Consider the following 20,226-nt stretch of genomic DNA (forward strand, 5'->3'; position numbering starts at 1 on the left):
GCTGTGCTGTGTACTCATCCTGCCGTGATTAGTGCCAAAAACAATACATAGTATATTGCTACCAGCGATTTAAGTTAGGTGAATGGAACAAAGTCCATGGTGATGATACAAGGCGACTACGGCGAAGGAAGGACTACAAAGCTCCCCATAACCACAAGATAGATCAACCATAGGCTCGGAGACTGTATACTCGGCAGCTAAAGCGCCTGAAACATAGATAGTCATGAAAAGAAAGGGGATTATATGGATGTGGAATGGTAGCAGTGCGAGGGCTGATTTAAGACCTCTCGCCACGGAGACGCCGAGCTAAGGCGAGATCCTTGGGCTGGATGGTGACACCTGGATAGAAGCGGAAGCACGGGATTAGGTAAGAGTGCCACTGCGACGGGGAGGTGATGCTTACGCTTGGCATGGATAGCGGCCAAGTTAGTGTCTTCGAACAAGGAGACGAGGTAAGCCTCAGCGGCCTCCTGGAGAGCCATAACAGCAGAGGATTGGAAGCGCAAATCGGTCTGAGGGGAAAGTGGCGTTAGTATTAGCACCATACGACTCCAGAGCATCGGCAGAGGGGGACAGCACGGTGCCGATGGCCTGAGTCGCGGTGGTCACTGTGAGAAGGCAGCTCACCTTGAAATCCTGAGCGATTTCTCGGACGAGACGCTGGAAGGGGAGCTTCCTGATAAGGAGCTCGGTCGACTTCTGGTACCTCCTGATCTCACGAAGAGCGACGGTTCCGGGGCGGAATCTATGGGGCTTCTTGACACCACCAGTGGCGGTCTATAGGGCGAGTAGTAAGCATAGCGTAGTGCGTCAGTCGGGCCCGCCACTGTCGGCACCGACGGCTCCGGCGATAGCGGTGCGTCGGGTGGCAACGGCGGGGCGATGGGGCTGATAGAGGAGGGGTACTCACTGCGGCAGTCTTCCTGGCAGCCTTAGTTGCGAGTTGCTTACGGGGAGCCTTTCCTATTTACACAAAACAAAATCAGCCCTTATCCCGCAGTTTCAGGTGGCACGGCGACGACGACGAACCTCCCGTAGACTTGCGAGCGGTTTGCTAGAGTACCGAAGGCATTTAGAGGGATATTCCATGCATTTACTAGGGAAAACATACCTTGGTTCTGGCCATTTGAGCGAATTTGCGATGAGATTTGTGTTTGTGGGAGGCGGGGTGACGGGTGGAGGGAAGAAAGAGACGAGTTGTGGCAGCGCGATTCACGAATGTTTCAATTGCAGTGACTTTCTCACGCCGCACAGGCCACCAGTTTCTGAGCCTCTTTTGACTCGGAGACTGCTCGAATCTTCAGCATTATCCGTGTTCTTTTTCTCCCCTTTTTTGGGGGAAGTTTGGTGGAAATTTAACGACGAAGGGTTGTTGGTATTGTTCTTGCGCGTGCCTCTTTTTTTGGTACGAGGAGAATCGGCTCGTGGATGGGCCGCAAAATGCGAAATACTGGGAAGACTGTCTTTTCAGTGCCAAGCCCGCGTAGATACGCACGAGGACAGGCGCCTCACAACTGATGTCAGTGGTTTGACTGACCGTGGGAATATACTTGTGAGTGTGGGAATCTAGCGCCTGCACGTCCTTCCATGACTGATTGGTGCTTTATCGACTTCTCGACATTCTTTATGCTCATCATGCAGCGGTCCGTGAGGATGCCGCGCGCTTCGCCGCCAGGACATAAATATCATGGAATGTGGCCACACCCAGAGCTTGAGCTTGATACCGCGGTGCTTTATGGGCGGTGATATATGTATGTTCCTTCACAACCTTTTCCTGTGAGAACACTCGTTTATGATCGCCCACAGTAGAAAGTTTGATAACTGTAGGTTGCAAGCTGTACCTTCTGCACCCCATGTGTCCCCAAATGCTATTACGCTTTCCATGGTCACGTTCCAAAGGGCTGCTCAGTAAAGGCACACTGCTACACCCAGGAATCGCAAATGTCTCTCACCCTGCGGGAATGATTATCAATCTACCCTATGTACTCCCTTACAGCAGCCGAGACAAGTCATGCCCAAAACATCAAACTCTGCACATGATTTGCGTATCGAAGCCTTCTCGAAGCTCACGCAGATCCTGGGGCGCCGGGACGGACGAGGCGAAGCAAATTTCACATCGCATCAGGGAGGTATTTGGTAGCTTCATATAAAAGTTAACAGCACAGCTGGCGAGATGTCTTCTTGTGTTTGTCTTCCCTTCCTCTCCCTTCTCCCGCGCTCTCGTTATGCCATTTCACGATGATGAACGAAGGCGTGAGTCAGAAAAGGCTGGGATGCTTCATGTAGATGTAGACATCGAATATGGTAGGCATACCCGTTCTGCTGGTGATATAGAGTTGTTCTGACTCGAACGCCTTTCTCGCGCAGAAATCACCCCTCCTCCCCCCAACCCGAAGAAAATACAACGCACGCCCTTACCGTGGTTCCAGTTCTCCATCCTCCTCTTCCTTCAGCTCGCGGAACCGCTGACCTCGCAGGTTATCTATCCATTCGTGCCCCAGGTACACTAGCACCACCATAGCTTGCGCGTCAACAAACTGACAATTGACGCCATAGCTCGTACGAGAAATCGGCATCACTGGAGGCGATGAATCAAAAACGGGGTACTATGTCGGTATAATGGTGAGCCATGACGCGCAATTATCTCTCATGGAGTAACGCACACTAACACCAACTTCGGTCAGCAATCTCTGTTCTTCGTAACAGAGGCCATGACCGTCCTCCACTGGAGCCGGCTTTCAGACCGGATAGGCCGTAAGCCGGTCATCCTTTGCGGACTTTTCGGCCTATCGATATCGATGTATTGTTTTGGGCTCTCGAAGACGTTTTGGGGGCTTGTGCTTAGGTGAGTAAGCACCACGAATGAATGGATGAATGGACGGATAGTCGCTAATGAATATCCTCATTGCTTGGTTGTAGCCGGTGCCTGAACGGGGGACTCAGTACGTTCTGTCCGTTTATTCCTCTCAGCTACTTGCTAAGTAAACGGTAGACGGGAATGTTGGTGTCATGAAAAGGTATGCATGGGGCGTGTGATCTCAACCATGAGGGGTGCACTAAATGGCCGTCTCAAAAGCGTCATAGCCGAGATGACCGACGAAACGAATATTTCTCAGGTAATGCTCCATCTCCGTCCATGACTTTGCATCATAATGAAGCTTCCGCCTCTGATAATAACAACAATAACCACCTAATTCTGATGCTTGCCTTTAGGCGTATTCGTTTATGCCGATCGCCTGGTCCACAGGTTCAACCATCGGCCCCATCCTCGGCGGCTCGCTCGCACACCCGGTTACCCGCTTCCCAAAACTCTTCGGAAACTCCAAGTTTTTGGCAGACTACCCGTACTTCCTCCCGTGCTCGATACCCGCGACGTTCACGATCGTAGCTTGGGTCATCACGCTCATCTTCCTGAAAGAGACGTCGCCAGTAAAGTTCCAACAACGCTCGTTCTTTTCTCGCTGGAGGCGGTTGTCTTCGAAAGCTACTAATGAATCCTCCTCCTTCGACGCCTCGCCCGTACTAGACACGCCGGAAGAATCGCGCCCAGCCGCTCCCGGCGAGGAGATCCTGCCTATGAGGAAGCTCCTCACCCGTCGCGTCCTCATCGCCTCAGGCAACTACGCCATTCTCGCCTTCGTCGACATCTCCTTCCGCGCGATCCAGCCGCTCTTCCTCTCCACCCCCGTCGCGCTCGGGGGCCTCGGCCTCGCGCCCTCCATGATCGGGCCCATCCTCTCCGTCTTCGGCGTCCTCAACGGGCTCATGCAGGTATCCTTCTTCGCGTCAATCCACGATCGGTGGGGGAGCAAGCGCGTATTCACATGCGGCATCCTGTCGACGCTCCCGGCGTTTGCACTCTTCCCGCTCATCAATCACTATGCGAGGACGGAGGGGCTGTCCATGCGCGTGTATTTTCTGGTGTGGTGTCAGATTGTGATTTCTATTGGGGTGTCTATGTCGTATGGTGAGTGCTGTGGGTGGTGATTCGTTGGGCTCGTCTTTGACGGGCGTTGCTGTCAGGCGCCATCTTCATCCTTATCTCTGAGGCTGCACCCAACCACCGCTCACTCGGCGCCGTCAATGGGCTCTCGCAGATGGCCGTCAGCGTCATGCGCGCCGTCGGTACGTTCTTTACCCCCCCCCCCCATTCTCTCGCCATGACATACTCACTGCGCTTGTACCTTCCTTCGTGATATAATTGTATTCAGGACCGATCATCGCCAGCTCGCTGTTTTCGCTCTCGGTTAGCAGCCAGATCCTGGGCGGGCGCCTCGTCTATTTCGTGCTAAGTACGATTGTGTTGGTGGCAGTGGCGGCGGCGGGGCTTCTGCCGCGCCGGGGAGGCGTGCGGCTGAGGTCGGCTTCGGCGAGTTCGGTGTCATCGGCGTCGTCTTCATCGAGTTCGCGTTCACGTTCGCGTTCGGCTTCAGATTCAGATTCGACTTGAAATGTAAAATGTAGAATTTGGAGCGTAGGGTGGAGAAGTGAAAGTAGGAATCAAGGTTAGATTGTGTATGTAGACTGTAGATCCGGTTTTAGATGACAGCCCCCATCTTGTTCAGACATTCGAATTCGAATATCGTGAACAAGTCGGATCAGTCTACCGTTAGACGTTGTATCGCCGCTCGTCTGGTTAATGGTATTTTGGTCGTCGAAGGAGCTCTTCGGCAGGGGGACTCATTTGATGCTGGTGCTGACGGCTCCGTTTGAATAGATTATAGGCCGCCTCTGCTCCTGGTCTGCTCCCGGGGCCTGCTCGCAACTTGCAAGCTTTGACGCCTTCACGAGCAGGGCGACTGTGATCTAGGCAGCGTCCGGCACCCACCAAGCACCCACTAATTCTAACAACAGGCCGAAGCCATATCCCCCACGAACGTTCGGACACCGAAGTGGGCGAACCGGAGAAGAACGCCTCTTCCTTGATCCCCCCCTTCTACGAATACGAAGGCGTTCGCGTCGGGCCTATGTTCTCCATCGTGCTGCAGCTGGCAGAGACGTTAGGAATGACTTCTTCCGCAACCTACCTGTCCATCTCGTAGGTGATGCTTGCGAGAGATTTCAGCGCGACGGGAGACTCTCATGCGATGCGATGGAGCAAAGGCGGGATACTAGTACCTCGGTATCCTGATGCATTTCTTTGACCCATGTACGCAACGCATGCTAGCGGGGGACACTCTTGAAAATCAAGCTACCTCCTATTTCTTGATGGGAATCTCTGCTTTCTGTCGCAGTCCTTCGCTGGAGTCGGCTACCTGGATGTATAGGTTCTCACAAAGATGCAAGGACAGTCCGTGTACATGTTGGTAACCTCAGCCTCGAACGCTAAAGTTCTAGCGGTCAACCTTCATAGCGAAATGAGATAACTACCACCCCGGCACTGGTGCTAGTGAGAGCGTGAGGGCGCACAGCGACTGTTTGTCACAAACTCGCGCTTCTCATCAAGCAGAGGGTGCTCCAATTAAGTGCCATTCGGTTGATGTCTACGTGCATCAACTCAGTCTACTGCGAGATTTTGAAAACAACGTGGGGATGTGAGTGACTGCTTTCTGGCATCTTGGTGTTTCTCCCATTTGACATCAGGGTGGTCCCGCCAAACAGTGAGGGACCACCTAGTACTAAATACCTTTTCTTCACGAGGCTGTTCTTGATGTCAAGGCACCAAGGATTCGCAGCTGGAGAAGAGTGACGGGGAAAACTCTGGCGCTTGCATCGTTTGGGAAGAGGCGTTGCAATTGTTGCTGTTGCCGTCGTCGTCGTTGTTGAAACTTGATCAGGTTTGTTCCATTCCGCCCGCCTTTGGTCACATGATGATCGTCGGCAGTTCGGGAATCAACCTTCACTTTCTCAAACTCTCCCTCGAAATATAAAATCGCAAGGACACACCAACATCTTACAGTGACCGGGACGCGCCCTCATCATGGCCACTGTCCTCCCTGTGGAGATTGCCCGAATGATTACGGATTATATACAAGACAAGAAGACCTTTCTCAATCTCCTTGTTACAACACGCGCCTTTCGTCTCCTTGCCGAACCACACCTTTAGACGGACGTCTCCTTCCTCGGTCCCATCGGCCAAAATCACGCTCAGTTCAAATATCCCTCGGAGGCTGATCTATTGGGTGCGTCCGGCAGCTTTCTGGACGGTATCACCGCAGGCGGCGGCCGATGCGCCCGTTATGTCAAACGACTCTATCTTCCTGGCTCAGGCTTCCTACAGAGGGAGCTATACAAATTGCTCCAGACGATCCTACAGGCGCTTCCCAATCTGGAAGACTTACAGGTTCATCGTTCGTGGTGGATGGTATTTCCATTTGGTTTCAACCTGCAAGCCCTCTTTGAATCACCGCCCCCATTTCAATTACAAGGCTTCGGGTGGTATACACCAGGAAATCTAGACAGAGTCGGATTAGATTGGTTCCTCTCCCATCAAATATCTCTGGAGCGTCTATTCCTTCCATCCTTGAACACGTCGCCATCTCCCTTCACTCCGACTCTTCCGAGACTTCGAATACTGCATGCTTTGGACAACGTAGCCGCAAGAAGGTTCCTCACAGGAAACCAAGTAACGCAGTTGAAGCTAGAGCGGGACGATATTCATGAACTCGATGATACTACTCTTCGCACTGTGGTCTTCTGCGTTTCACGGTTTGCATTATTGGGTAGCCTCTCAACAGTAGTTGCGCGGATGCCAAACTTAGAGCGCTTAGAAATAAATGCCTCTGCCGTAAGCCTTCTACTCCTCCGCTGATGAACAAGTGTACTTATTCCGCCGTAGCAATCAATCCCTCTAACCCTCGTTCGGCTTGCTATGCTCAAAGGTGCGGCAAAACTACGACACTTGCGTATCTTGACCTGCGAGACCGTCACTGGACGCACACATGTTGGGGAATCGCCCTGGGACTACAGGGACGTGGCCATTGCGTTCAATAGTCTTCCCTCCCTCACACACATGACCGTCCAGCTCACGTACGCTCCGAGTTTCCCTGAGTACTACTGCTTTGCCAGGGGGGCTGCGCGGCCGGTGAAGCTTCGCTCGGTCCGTCCAGCGCCCGAATGGTGGCAAGACGACTGGGTTGATGATTATGTGGTCGTCCCCTTTGAGCCGGGCGATAAGCGAATGGGGTATACGGGTCATCTCCTTCATGCAGCCCGCGAGGTGCTGCCCATATCAGTTGAATCGCACATATCGTGACAAAAGTCTCAGGGACGTCCACTTTCTTGTCTTTGAAGCTTGCACTATCAAATTTGTGCATCTCCATATCCGTCTACTTAGTACTCAGTCGTTTGGCGGCGCAAACCATGTATATCGCAGACACACCTTTTCTGTTCGACATCGTATGTTTTCGCCATGAGCTTCTTGTGGATCTCATGGAGCAGCCAATGAACTGAGACATTCTTCTCAACGTCGATTTCCGTGAAAAACAGTCGCTCTGCTGGTAAGTAGCACCGGAAGCTGAGTGTCATATCGAAACCACGACAACCTACTATTGTGAGAAGCGCTATTGTCAAGGATACCAAGTAACAAACTCTTTACAGTCTTATCCTACGTGACATGGCCGCCTTAATTCCTGTGGAAATCGCCCGAATTATCGCTGGATATCTCAAAGACAAGCAGTCTCTGCTCAACCTTCTCTTAGTGTCGCGTGCCTTCCATCTTCTCGCCGAACCGTATCTTTATAACGATGTCTCTTTTTGTCAACAAAGAGAACACACGATTCATAACTTCTTACTTGGTCTCACCGCATCAGGCGGTCGATGCACCCACTTCGTCAAACGACTTCGCCTACCGATCATCCCCCCACTGCGAAGCAGACTATACACATCGTACCAAACAGTCTTAACCTTGGTGCCCAATCTCGAAGATCTACAGTTCTACCCTTCACGGTCGACAGGCTTACTCAAGAGATTCGATCTTCAAGACTTCCTAAATGGACCGAGTTCGCCACCAGCGTTTATGCTTAAACACTTTGCGTGGCATTCGCGCTGTTCGCTGGACAGCATCGGGTTGACTTGGTTCCTAGCCAGCCAGAAATCCCTTGAATGTCTATCCCTAATGACATTCCACGCTGCTGATGCGATCCCGACCCTCCCCAAGCTTCGTGTACTCCATGCGTTGAACCTCGCCGCCGCAAGAAGGTCCCTCGAAACAAATCAGGTCACACACCTGCGGATAAACAATTGTACTACTTCCCTGGACCTCAACGATGCCGCCCTTCTTAACGTTGTAGTCTGTGTTCTTTACCTGGATACATTAGAGGAGCTCTCAGAAGCAGCCGTACGGATGCCCAACTTGGAGTGCTTTGAGATAAATGTGCTCTCTGTAAGCCTTCCATTTCTTACCATTTATTCCTCCCCGGTTTATTCTGTCCTAGTCACCAATCCCCACAACCCTCTCTCGACTTAATGTGCTCAAAGGGGCCACAAAGCTGCACCACTTGCGAATCCGGACCGCCGTCCCCCGCCACTGGCAGGACCATCCTTGGGATCACAACGACGTGCTGAAAGCCTTCGACAGTCTTCCATCTCTCTCGCACATCAGTATCCAGCTCGTACCCGCTATGAATTTCCCCGAGTATTATCACTTCACCAAAGGTGTGCTGCAGCCGACGAAGATCCGCTCGCTTTATCCAGAGCTCGAGTGGTGGCACGACTGGATGGACGACCATGCGACTGTCCGCTTTGCACTGAACGAGCCCCCGCAAATAGGGTATCAGGGTGACTTACATGATGCCGCTGGGGAGTCGGAGGATCAAGACGAAACTTCCTATTTCGACTGATCCTCCTTGTAACCTTGCTCAACTTCATAGCTCAAGCTGGCCCTCAGCACCCTCACTCCTTACTCATCCAGCAATGGCTAGATGAATGCATCGCAGGAGCCTTTTAATCAGTGTAGCGTAACCTCAAAGAATTACCCTGGGGGCACCTGTAGCTGTCCTGCTTATATATAATATACTCTACCTACAGGGCATGTGTGATGCATCAACGACTACACTTACAGTAGGTTCTTTGTAGCGTACCATTACAGTGCCTGTTATACATCACTGGTTCTTATTCCCACAGTTGAGGGGGAGTGTCCGCCCATCGTCGTGAACGATGATGGGACTACGCTTCGCGTCGCTTTCCCTATTGGATTTTGACATCGGGGGCTTAATCTCGCCCTGTTCTTTCTAATCTGGCTTCCCCCTTCTTTGTCGCGTGGACCCAAAAAAGTAGTAGAGATTACTATCTATGGACGGCTACAACATTCTACTAGCGGCGCCCCGACCGAAACAGCACCCTCCCCCGTTGCCATTAGCGCAGGGACATCCTTCCATGCTGACCTGCACTGCATCATTAGTGTCTGCCGTGTGTGCTCCTGGCGCCACGCGTACGCGCGGGGACCCTCCTCAGTGGCTGCCAATGCGCGTTCCTCCCATTTCTTCGCTTGCCACTCGTGAAACTGGATAACACGTCGCATCTCCTCTGACAGGAGGATACACTCCTCTTGCCATCGTTGGGCTCTCGCGCGGCTCTTGCACCATTCAATTCTGAGAGCTACTCAATATTAGCGCCGAAAGTAAAGTCATTGTTAAATTAAAACCTTCTTTTACCTTCGTTCATACCTTCCGTCAGTTCTGCTTCGTTTGTTCGCTCGGTTGCCCATATCCACGAGAGAGTTCGGCGCCCTTCAGATTGACTCGCATCTTCTCCGTCCCTTAAGCCACGAACATCGGCGTCTAACAGTGGTCGCAACACTTGCTCCCACCCTGATTTCCCGAGAACCGTGCCCAATGCGTGAAGGGCAACTCTACATGTTCGATATTTGCTTGCGGCCGCATTCACACGTGTTTGCACGTTCTTCACCAGCATGACACTCCGAGTGTTGTGAAATTGGCCGCGTGAGTACCGATCCTTCGATTGATACATCGAACTTAGGACAAGGAGGTTACGGCGGAGATCCCCGAGTGAATCGAACGCCTGCCCATAGCGTAGTCGCCACTCGTAGTCAGCTATTGAACGGACAGGTAACCGGTCAGCAACCTCTGAGGGAAGATACAGCTTGAGGGACTCTGCATCGGTGTGAATATCGGCCTCGGCTTCACTGGCCCGCAAAGATGTGACTCCCGGCATGTATAGATCCTGTACGCCACGCCATGCCAAGATCCGACGGCGAAGTCGATTTCGTCGTTCGATTATTTGAGTTCGCTGGTGATCGGTTGCATGGTTAGACAGTGCGTTCGAATCTGTTTGCAGACGAACTTGCTGATCTTGAAGATCGAGACCTTGCGCAATAAAGACACTGGGGCTAACACCATCATGAATCCCGCCGACTGCTTCTCTTTCTGCAGCCGCCGCGTCCTCTTCTGCGAGCTCTAAACGTATCCTTGCCTGAGATATTGTTTGGAGTGCCGGCTCGTACGGGTTCGTCATTTTGGCATCTGCCTCCCAGGCCCAAACTAACTGTGAGAAACCAGCGACAGTCTCCTTGGGCAAGCCTTCACTGAAGGCTTGGAACGCCTTGACATGCTCCGATCGCATCTGTAACGCTTCTTGCGCTTTGCGGAGAAGAGATTCATCTAAAAACCTTCAGTGACAGTTAGTGAACCACGCGGAAGTCAACACGTACGAAGAATGATGACCTTGCGCCAATTATAATCACCGAAGTGGTCGTCCAGGGTGTCGCGACGGGAGCCAGGCCCCATTTCTTTGGTGCTACTAGCCACTGGGTTCATTGCCGCCCAGCCGCGCTCTGGAGATTCACCGTCGGTGCGTCCAACGTTTGGTGTGAGATTGAAGGAATAGTTAATTTGACACTCATTGCGATGAGCGTAAAGATGGAACTTCGGAACGAGGTATTTGATTGACAGCTGAGTAAACCGCGGACCAACAAGCTCTTTCGGGTATGACGCCGCACGAGCTTGAAGGTTCCGTGCCCACTGGCACGCAATATCATACGAGGTAACGACTACGTTAGGGGAGTGATTTCGGAGGCTGGAAAAATAAAGGTAGTCCATGTTGCAGTAGCTAGGATTGTTATTAGCGAGTGAGGAAACATAGGGCAACGAATAACCTACCGTTCCCCTAGTTGCAAGTCCCCAACTGAGAGCGGTCGCTTCATGTCGTGCCGACTGCATTCTATAGTCCCCACCCCACTGGCAGTCATACCTTTCCCACCCCGGACGCTAGCAAGCTTGACCGCATCGTAGTTGTTACACGTACTTGGCTCTTCGGGCGGGAAATTGCCAGAAGCGTCCAAAAACGCCTTGTACTTCTTCTCGTCGACAAAATAGGCATATCCTCGGTTTAAGCCTGGATCTCGGATGTCATTTGATGCCGCCAGACGTTTGAGGCGGAAGTTGGCATCAATTGCCACGAACAAAGAATAAATCCACCTGAATTCAAGTAAGTCACGATTGTGTATCCAGGCTACTTTACTCACTGTTTTCTAGGCTCTACTTGCCAGTCTGACGGTAGATTTTTCCCCGGATGGGGACACGCAGGGCAAAGTACGGCGCATTCCCCTTCTTTTGTGCCTGAAACCCCCGTTGGATCATGACCACGTCCCGAACGTTTCAGAAGGCGAATATGGCGCCACTCGCGAACGATTCGCATAAAGGCTGTATAGCGCTCCTGTGGGCCTAGGTTAGCTGTCAATTTTTATGGTGATGAGTTAGCTGATTTACCGGCACAGATTCTCTTAGATTACTGCTTAACCGGACTAGAGATTGGTAGAACTCATACCCAGAGACCTTCGAGCCGAAAGTCAGAAGTTGGAATAACCGCAGGACCTCGAACGTAGCAGCGGTTCGTGGTTCGACGGTTGTCGCTGGAAATAGCCGAGCGCGCAGAAGCTGGGCGCTCTTTGACACGCCTTGAGTACAATTGCAGAAATCGAGATTGATGGTGAAGATCCCATGAAGTGAGATGACAACGAAAGCTTCGTTGAAAGCTGTATCCGCAAGAGGGCAGGGGTCCCCCTGAAGATGGTTGAGCTGCACCCGAAGGCCAAGAGCCCGGAGTGTTTGGCGCTCAAAGAACCTCCCGTTCCACCTCTAATCTAACGTCAGTATTGCGGCGTTATCTTCGATAGTCAACTTACTTCAACGATATGAAACGGATTCGTTCGATGGCGTTCAATCAAGCAATTTTGACAAGATAGCCGAGTGTTGAAGCACTGGGGGCACCGAAACGTTCCTTCGGCTTCCCGACACTCATGGCATATTATGGGAGATGTTCCGATGTCGCCGCGTCCTTCCAATCGAAGGAATTCCTCCACAAATGAGTCGATTTCGGATACCCATACAAGAAGTGGGTTGTCCTGTTGTATCAATAGTAAGCCCTTAGTGAGACACGAAAAGATGTTTGGTACGTACTCCAATAGTGCGCCTTCGACTGATTAACCGTACAATACTGCCGTCCTCTGCAGGTTCATCTGGTTCGATCATGTGGAGGCCTGAGTCATCGATGCCACTGTCGTCTACATTGACTTGACTGGGTGACGTGTGAGGGACTTCAAGTTGAGGAGTGTGATATGACCGGGTGGCCGATAGCCCAGACGCGGTGATAACGAAATCAGTATGTCGATGTGTGGGAGCAGAGGGGCTGGGACGCGTATTCCGTTCTGAATCTAATAAGGAGTCAACGTCAATAAGAGCTCGCTTTGGCCGGCGCATCGTTGATTGAGACACTTACCTCGCTGGAATGTGCTCTTATATACACTGACCTGGTGCTTCTGTAGCCGCACCATTGATTACATCGGGCTTGAGATTGAGGTTGAGAGTGTGTGCTGTGGCGACCTAACGGAAACGGAAGAAGGCTCAGTACTTTCTCACAGTCACAAAGATGATTTAGATTGACTCATGTTATCTTTCTCACACTTACAAGAATGAGCGCTGGGTCACAAAATATATTTCTCACAGTTACAAAATGAGCGCCGGGGTAACAAAATAGACTAAGCAGGAGTTTCGCAAAGGGGTTCATCCGCCCGTGCGACGTCTTCAAATGCCACAACGTACTGATGCGCGGTGGGGGCAGCCCCGTTGCCGATCTCCTTCCACTCATGACGCTAGGTAATGACTCAGTTCCGCTGATAAGCGTAAGAAATAAGGGAGCAATGCACTTACACGACGTGCACGATCAGCCTCAATTGTGATCTCGTCCTTCCAATTTCCGGTGAATTTGGGTAAAGAGAAGGCTCCACCGTGGAGGAGGGTGTCGAGCAGGATTAGGCTCATTGCCCATGCCTACGAGAATACCCAAAATGGGACAAAGGCTCAGAAATAAGTGAGACGACGTACTTTTTTCCACCTAGGAGTAGCCGTAGGGAAGCGGTCTTCAAATAAGGGGAACGCCGCTATGAAGAATTCCTTGTACTCGTGTTCATCGAATGCTTTGTTGAAATAAGGCAGGACCCCCGAAGCGAAAATGTGGATTGGGTCCTCCAAAGGGTCGGGGTTCAGTCGAAGTACTCCAGTGCCAAGATGGATTTCATAAAGATTAGCCATTTGGGGACTTAGAATGAGAGCCATGAATGCCGGAAAACAGGGAAGAACAATGTTTACTCACCGAGCCGAGGTCAGAGTGTTTACTTGCCGAACCGAGGCCAGGTTGTGGTTGGGGAAAAGATCAGGCGAGGTGGAGTGTCCATATATGGCACTTGAACACTGGTCACATGCATATGATAGCTTAGGAGGTTCGAACACAATAAATCTGCAGCATCCAATAGACTGCATATCCCAATAATATTTCCATCGGGAATTCGACCGGTAGGCTATTGCGACCTATTCATATAATTTTATCACTTATTGTTCAGGAGATTAGCTTGATATTGAATAAAGGTCAGATTTGGTCAAAAGGTCAGACGGCACTGTTTCATGATTGCCACCTGCACTTTAGCGTGCTTTCGACCATCGACTTTCACCATGCCCCCTGGCCGCCCCAAAATCTACAAAACTCCTGAAGAGAAAGCACTAGCCAATAGAGCTAAAAGTAAACGCAGTTACCACAAGTAAGTGGTTCCATTCACTCACGAGTAATGGCTCAACATTTGTACAGGAACAAGGACCCGTTTAAAGTCTCCTCCCCTCGCAAACGCCCCGTCGGATCTGGGCGCCCAAAGTTATACCATACTCCGGAGGAGAAGATGTTCGCTAATCGTGCAAAGAGTAAACGGAACTATCACAAGTAAGTGTCCTGCAATGTAATCTAATTATCATGAGCTCAAGGGGATGATAGGAAGATTTTGGAGATCAGCTGCCGACGCGCCATCAGGTATCGAGCTGAAACAACTAAGTATATACCCATTCGTGCCCCCCTGCTGTCTACTAACAATTTAATAGGAATAAGCGAGTTCTAGCCGCAGTTCGAGAGCGGAAACACCCAAAGACCAACCCTGCGACGGTAACCGATTGGACAGACTTGGTTGCGGATACGTCGGACAAATTCGACGCATTACTTCAAGGTGCTACCGTTCCAAAGTTTATGGCAGAACTCTACCGAAAGTATAGCATTTCTCGTCGTAACACCACCTTCACCGATCCTCTTATTTCTCGTCGTAACACCACCTTCACCGATCCTCTTCTCGAAGTCGAGGCATTGCGAGCCACGATGCAACGCTGCGAAGCCGGATTACTACGACTCTCCGGTGTCGATAAGAATTTCCGCATTGCTGAGACGACAGGAAAGGCGATCCAGGAGGCATTAGGGTGTCTCGAAGATCTTCTATGTACTACGATGGACGGTGACTCAGAGCTATTCGAGATGCATAGGAAGGGGGAGCTGTTGTATCAATCACTGTAGTGTATATGATCAATTGAACTTCGTTTGTCACTCATATCTCATGGGGATGATAAGAACACGAAAGGCAACAATCAGATTCGCGGGAACGGAAGTCCATACAAACTGCAACACTACGCGCTACGGGGCTGACGGGGAACTACGGCTGGCCTATCTACTCGTCATTGTGGATATGGACGTCGTTCATCATGAGGCATCGGTTGAAATGGGCCTGAGCCTGTTGCTCAGTGGCGAACCGTTTGCAGCGCCAACGGGGAACGCCTTCGACGAGGGATGCGACAATTGTATCCCTGATAAAGTGTGAATATACGGTCAAAAGAAGAGGATGGTAGCTTACCATCCGCGGAACACTCCGACTTGGCGGCCTCTGGTGACCGAATACCAGGAGCCAGCGTCATTGGCAGTGGACGAGGGCGAGGAAGAGCTACATGCACTGGCGACGGGCGTGCCAGCAGATGCTGCGGCTGGGCTAGCAGCGGCGACGACGAGCTGATGAAGGGTGTCGCAGTTAGGGCACCTGAAGTAGCCGGCTGGGGCTAATGTTTTGCTGAGTTCAACGGTAACAAAGCGGCAGGGGCGAGCTTACCGTTGGCAGTGGGATTGGCGTTGGCATTGGCAGCCACCGGGGCTGGAGTCGCATTGAGAGGCGGTGGGACTGGAGCAGTGTTGAGAGCCGGAGCGGCAGACGCAGTAGGAGCCGTCTCAGCACCTCCATTGGCTACGGCTGCCTGGTTGGCAGCCTGGGCCAAGGCGAGTTGCTGAATCAGCTCGCTTAAGACGTTGAGGTCAACTGCGGGGTTCTGCATGGTTGGAGTAGTAGAAGAGGGCGATAGAATGCTGGGGCTGAGTCGTTCGAATCGTTGTGGTGACCTAATATATAGTGGGATGCGAGTTGCCGGGGGTGCGGCGAAGCTTATGCTGAAAAAAAGGGGATGGATCAGATACATCACCCGACTGCAAGGCTCAAGCTTAGTCGCATACTCTACCTCATTCTCCTCGATGGCACCACCCAGCAAAGCTAATGCAGAACAAAAGGCTTACCTGACTGGGTTACTAGATAAGTTTCTGGAAGCCCAGAAACACGGCCGACTGGATAGGTTCTGGCCCGTCCTTTATCGGGGGTGGTTCGAGCAATGGCAAGAAGAGGAAGACCCCGCTATCATGGACGATGGCGAGAGGAAGAAGAATTTGGGTACAAAAATAGCGAAACGCCAAGATGTAAGTTCTACCTATTTTTTGATTACCGACAGCCCTGAACATACGGACCGTAGTACCTAAAGAGGTGGTATCACAACCGAACGGCCGCAAAAACCCGAGCCACGCCCAAGCAGCTACCACCACCACAGCCTATCAAAAACGCTCGTCGGCCTCAACTCCTGCAACTCTACTCGAAAAAATACTACAAGACGCGTATTCGCCCGAAAATTTACGAGAACCTCCCCGCGGGCACAAAGCTCACCGGTGCCGCTTTCCTTTCGTTGCTGCAAGAGAAGATTCCCCAGATTTTTGCGCTTGAGACGGCAGAAATCAAGAAGGAGATTGAGGACCTATATGAGGCCCTAAGGAACCGCGAGGATGAGGAAGACAAGGATGCACCTCCAGAGCGGATAACAGCCGCACGATATGCTGCGTAAGCTCATTCTTGGCTTACGGACGGCACTTACTTACCCATTCTCAGCGCGATAGACGAAATTCCTCGATACTTTCAAGCTTTCAGTCAGGAGCTTGCCCGCAGAACGGGTTGGTCGTTTACCTTACTGGCAGGTGGGCCCGATCCGGAGAATGGAGGTCGAATCAATAGTATTGGGTGAGTCCAGCTGTCCATTCCCCTTATATCCTTATCGACGTCTTCCTAGTGTACATTTTGGGGAGAACGAGGCGGGCCAGCACTTCGGGAAAGCAACTCCAGGCTTTGGGGATACGGTCCTTACTCCGTATGCAAATTTCTTGAACACAATTTACAGTGAGTGCTAGATCCGACAACTAAACTAACTTTCATCATTGATTATCCTGCGACAGCGAAGTCAGAATGTGACGCAAGGTCGCTCGTCGCCGTCGATTCGGTGGACTCATCGCCAGCTGACACCCCTCCTCATGGTTCCGCCACCACAATGGCTTCTTTCAATGCGGGCGTGGAGAGCCGTGAGCTTACCCTACCTCCACCTGTCCCTGCTCCTCCTGCAGCCCTCGTCACCCCTGCCGCCCCGCCAAACACCAATGCTGCACCACTGCCCGACCTGGACGAGTTCGACTGGAGCGAGTTCGACGCTACAATGGCAACATTTAACCCCACGATTCCCTCCACCATGTCACCTCTCGCCGGAAACGGCGCCTTTGGCTCTCTCCTCGATGAGCTCGCTGCAGACCTTCCTGACTACATTACCCACGCTGCCACTAAGATGACCTCCATCAATCTTGCGCCCATTCTGTAAGGGCAACCTCAAGATGGCCGACAGCGCAGGCCTAGCAGAGGGAGAATCCAAAGAGATGAATAAGACTAACTACAATACATGAGAGAGCTGCTCACCTAGCAGAGGGAGAATCCAAAGAGAACAGGATGGGGATTCTCCATGCTAGGAAGCGAAGTATATACTGTAGTAGTGTGGGAGGAATGAAGGGTAACTGTACAGTACACCAGCCACAGGTACGAACGAATATCACAAGGTACGAGGGGGCATGTGATAATGAAGTGGAAGGGGAATGTACAGGAGTCGTGCCAGCGACCTGGGGAAGTGGGGACAAGGAGTAATGAAGTGGGAAAGGAGGATAGAGGTAGCCCGGACGAGCCCCGGAGTGTATCTACGAGTCCGAGCGAGTCCGAAGCGTCCGAGCGAGTCCGAGGTGTCCAAAGTGAGTCCGAGGCGAGTCCGAGGCGCGGGAAGACTCCGGAGTCACCGGACGTGGCTCGGATGCGAAAGGAGTGGGCGGAAAGGAAGTGGAAAGGAAAGGAAGCGAAAAGGAACAAAGGGGAACGAAGGAAATGTAGGTAAGAGTCCATGGGATGAAGGAAAGGAGAGAAAATAGGAGTGTCCCCTTACATCACCCCCCCTTCAAGGTTGCGGCGACCCGACGCGAAGATTCCTGCCTGCCGCGCCATGAATTCACCAACCCCGAAACTCCGGACTGCTGCGAGAAGATGTCGAAGTACGACTGCACAGAGCCCGGAGCCTTCCGACTGCGCCAACGCTCCCAGGACTGGTCCAGTGCTGTAGGAGTCATCCGGAGCGGTGCAGGGGTCATCGGACTCGTCGGACTCGTCCGGAGTGAGCGCACTGCGTCCGGATGACGATCATGGAAGTCCTTGACCTTCTGGGCAGCATGCTGGAGGTTGCTCGCGGGCTCCCAGGAGTCGTGCTCAATGCCATAACCTCGCCAGCGTACCAGATACTTCAGGACCCGACCAAACCGTCTGCTGTTCCGGACCTCTTCTACCTCGTGCTCTTCTTCTCCGTCAATGAGCTGCGGAGGTGGCGGAGCGACAGGGCGTCTACCCGGAATGGGATCCGGGACGAAGGGAGAGAGTTTGACCACAGGGAAGACCGGGTGGAGACGGGATAAGCCCGGGGGGAGCTGGAGTCGATACGCCGCCTTGCCAACCTTCCGGACAACCTTGTAAGGACCGAGTCGTGCGTGTCCGAGTTTCCGGGAGGGTCGGGCAAGGTTGATGTCCGACGAGTCCAGCCAAACCTTGTCACCCGGTTGGTACTCCGGAGCAGGAGTCCGACGCTGATCATAGTAACGCTTCATGTCATCCTGAGCCTTGACCAATGCAGACTGAGCTTCATCAACTGCAGACTTCATCCGATGTACAAACTCGTTTGCGGACTCCATCCGAGACGGTGGCTGATGAGGTTCGAACCCGAGGCGAGGATGTCGGCCAGTATCTAGGAGGAAAGGTGACTGCTGAGTCGACGCGTGGACCCGGTTGTTGTACGCAAACTCCGCCATAGGTAGGAGGCGAGCCCAGTCGTCCTGACGCTCTCCGACGAAGATCCGGAGATAGGACTCGAGTTCCTGGTTGGTCCGTTCCGTCTGTCCGTCGGACTGAGGGTGGTACGCAGTGGAGGCAGCCAGCTTGATTCCGAGCATCCGGTAGACTTCCCGGGTGAACTCTGCAACGAACTGCGGACCCCGGTCGGACACAACAGACCGAGGGAGTCCATGCAGCTTCCAGACGTTCTGCAGGTACAAGTTTGCGGACCCGAGGGCAGACACTGTGGTGTGAGTCGGAATGAAGTGGGCGCGTTTGCTTACGGAGTCGACCACATTCATGACAGCATCAAACCCATCGGACTCCGGGAGCTCGACGATGAAGTCGACACTCAGGCGATCCCAGCGTTCATCCGGAATGGGAAGCGGATGAAGTTCACCCATGGGCGGATGCCTTTGGGCCTTCGTCCGGAGACAGAGGTCGCAATGGCGGGTGTAGGATCCGACGTACCGGGACATGTTGGGCCACCAGTAGCTGCGCGAAACGAGCTCTAGGGTCTTCCATCTGCCGGCATGTCCTGCGACCTTGGTGTCGTGGTGCTGAGCTACAATAGTCCGACGCAAATCCGGTGAGTCCGGAACGTAGATCTTACCCCGGAACATCAGGAGTCCGTCCGATTGGGACCATTCCGCACTTCGGACTGTCTTGCGACTGCCCTGGGTCTTCTTCAGCTCCTCCGCCGCCTTTGCCACTGCATCTTCAAACTTCGCATCTCGCACTCCAGTCCGGATAGCCGTGAGGATATCCTTCTCCTCCCCTTCAAGAGTGACACCCGTGGCACGGACAGCAAAGTAGGATGGCTTGAGCATCACTACATCCTTGTTGTCATCCTTACCATCCGAGTGATCCGAGCGTCGCGAGAGAGCGTCCGGTTTACCCATAGTCCGACCCGGACGATGCTGGAGAGTGAAGTCAAAGCGGGAGAGGTATAGCGACCAGCGGGCTTGACGGCGGTTGAGTTTCTGGGCCTTGATGAAGTACTCCAGGTTCTTGTGGTCCGTCCAGATCTCGAACGGAGTCTCCGCGCCTTCAAGGTAGTGCCGCCATTCTTCGAGTGCCCGGATGATTGAAAGCATCTCCTTGTCGTGTATTTCGTAGTTCCGCTCCGCAGCCTGTAGACTTTTAGAGTAGAATGCGACAGGATGCCATTTACCATCATCCGGATCCAGTTGCGACAGGACTGCACCCGTAGCATAGTCCGACGAGTCCGCTTCAACCCGGTACGGCCGATCCTCCTTCGGAAAGACAAGAACAGGTTCCGAAGTGATCAGCTCTTTGATCCGAAGAAATGCGGATTGAGCGGAGTCGTTCCACTGCCATTCCTTCGCGCAAGTGAGGTCAAAGAGAGGCCGGGCGATATGCGAGTAGTCCTTGATGAAGCGGCGGTAGAAGTTGACGAACCCGAGGAAGGATTGGAGTTCAGTCCGAGTCCGAGGGGTTGGCCAGTCCGCAACTCC

General features: G+C 52.6%; 4 protein-coding genes across 4 annotated transcripts; 3 read left to right on the forward strand and 1 right to left on the reverse strand.

Annotated features, from left to right (window-relative positions):
* Positions 1–277: 277 nt before the first annotated feature.
* HHT1_1 (histone H3.1) lies at positions 278–1,126 on the reverse strand (the record flags this gene model as incomplete). The annotated part of the gene is made up of 6 exons (XM_036772439.1): positions 278–339; positions 404–512; positions 628–777; positions 911–963; positions 1,030–1,054; positions 1,112–1,126. 6 exons carry the CDS (start codon positions 1,124–1,126, stop codon positions 278–280), a joined length of 414 nt encoding a protein of 137 aa, XP_036633912.1.
* A 1,099-nt stretch (positions 1,127–2,225) lies between these two features.
* PC9H_002840 (uncharacterized protein) lies at positions 2,226–5,042 on the forward strand (the record flags this gene model as incomplete). The annotated part of the gene is made up of 12 exons (XM_036772440.1): positions 2,226–2,304; positions 2,368–2,501; positions 2,557–2,622; positions 2,685–2,845; positions 2,920–2,942; positions 2,993–3,017; positions 3,077–3,116; positions 3,214–3,967; positions 4,024–4,125; positions 4,212–4,246; positions 4,294–4,453; positions 4,855–5,042. 12 exons carry the CDS (start codon positions 2,226–2,228, stop codon positions 5,040–5,042), a joined length of 1,767 nt encoding a protein of 588 aa, XP_036633913.1.
* An 878-nt stretch (positions 5,043–5,920) lies between these two features.
* On the forward strand, positions 5,921–7,195 carry PC9H_002841 (uncharacterized protein; the record flags this gene model as incomplete). Its single annotated transcript, XM_036772441.1, has 3 exons — positions 5,921–6,001; positions 6,047–6,727; positions 6,779–7,195. 3 exons carry the CDS (start codon positions 5,921–5,923, stop codon positions 7,193–7,195), a joined length of 1,179 nt encoding a protein of 392 aa, XP_036633914.1.
* A 360-nt stretch (positions 7,196–7,555) lies between these two features.
* Positions 7,556–8,780, forward strand: PC9H_002842 (uncharacterized protein; the record flags this gene model as incomplete). Its single annotated transcript, XM_036772442.1, has 2 exons — positions 7,556–8,323; positions 8,376–8,780. 2 exons carry the CDS (start codon positions 7,556–7,558, stop codon positions 8,778–8,780), a joined length of 1,173 nt encoding a protein of 390 aa, XP_036633915.1.
* Positions 8,781–20,226: the final 11,446 nt, after the last annotated feature.

The sequence above is a fragment of the Pleurotus ostreatus genome (assembly GCF_014466165.1).
Source record: "Pleurotus ostreatus strain PC9 chromosome Unknown scaffold_2, whole genome shotgun sequence".
NCBI classification, from domain to species: domain Eukaryota; kingdom Fungi; phylum Basidiomycota; class Agaricomycetes; order Agaricales; family Pleurotaceae; genus Pleurotus; species Pleurotus ostreatus.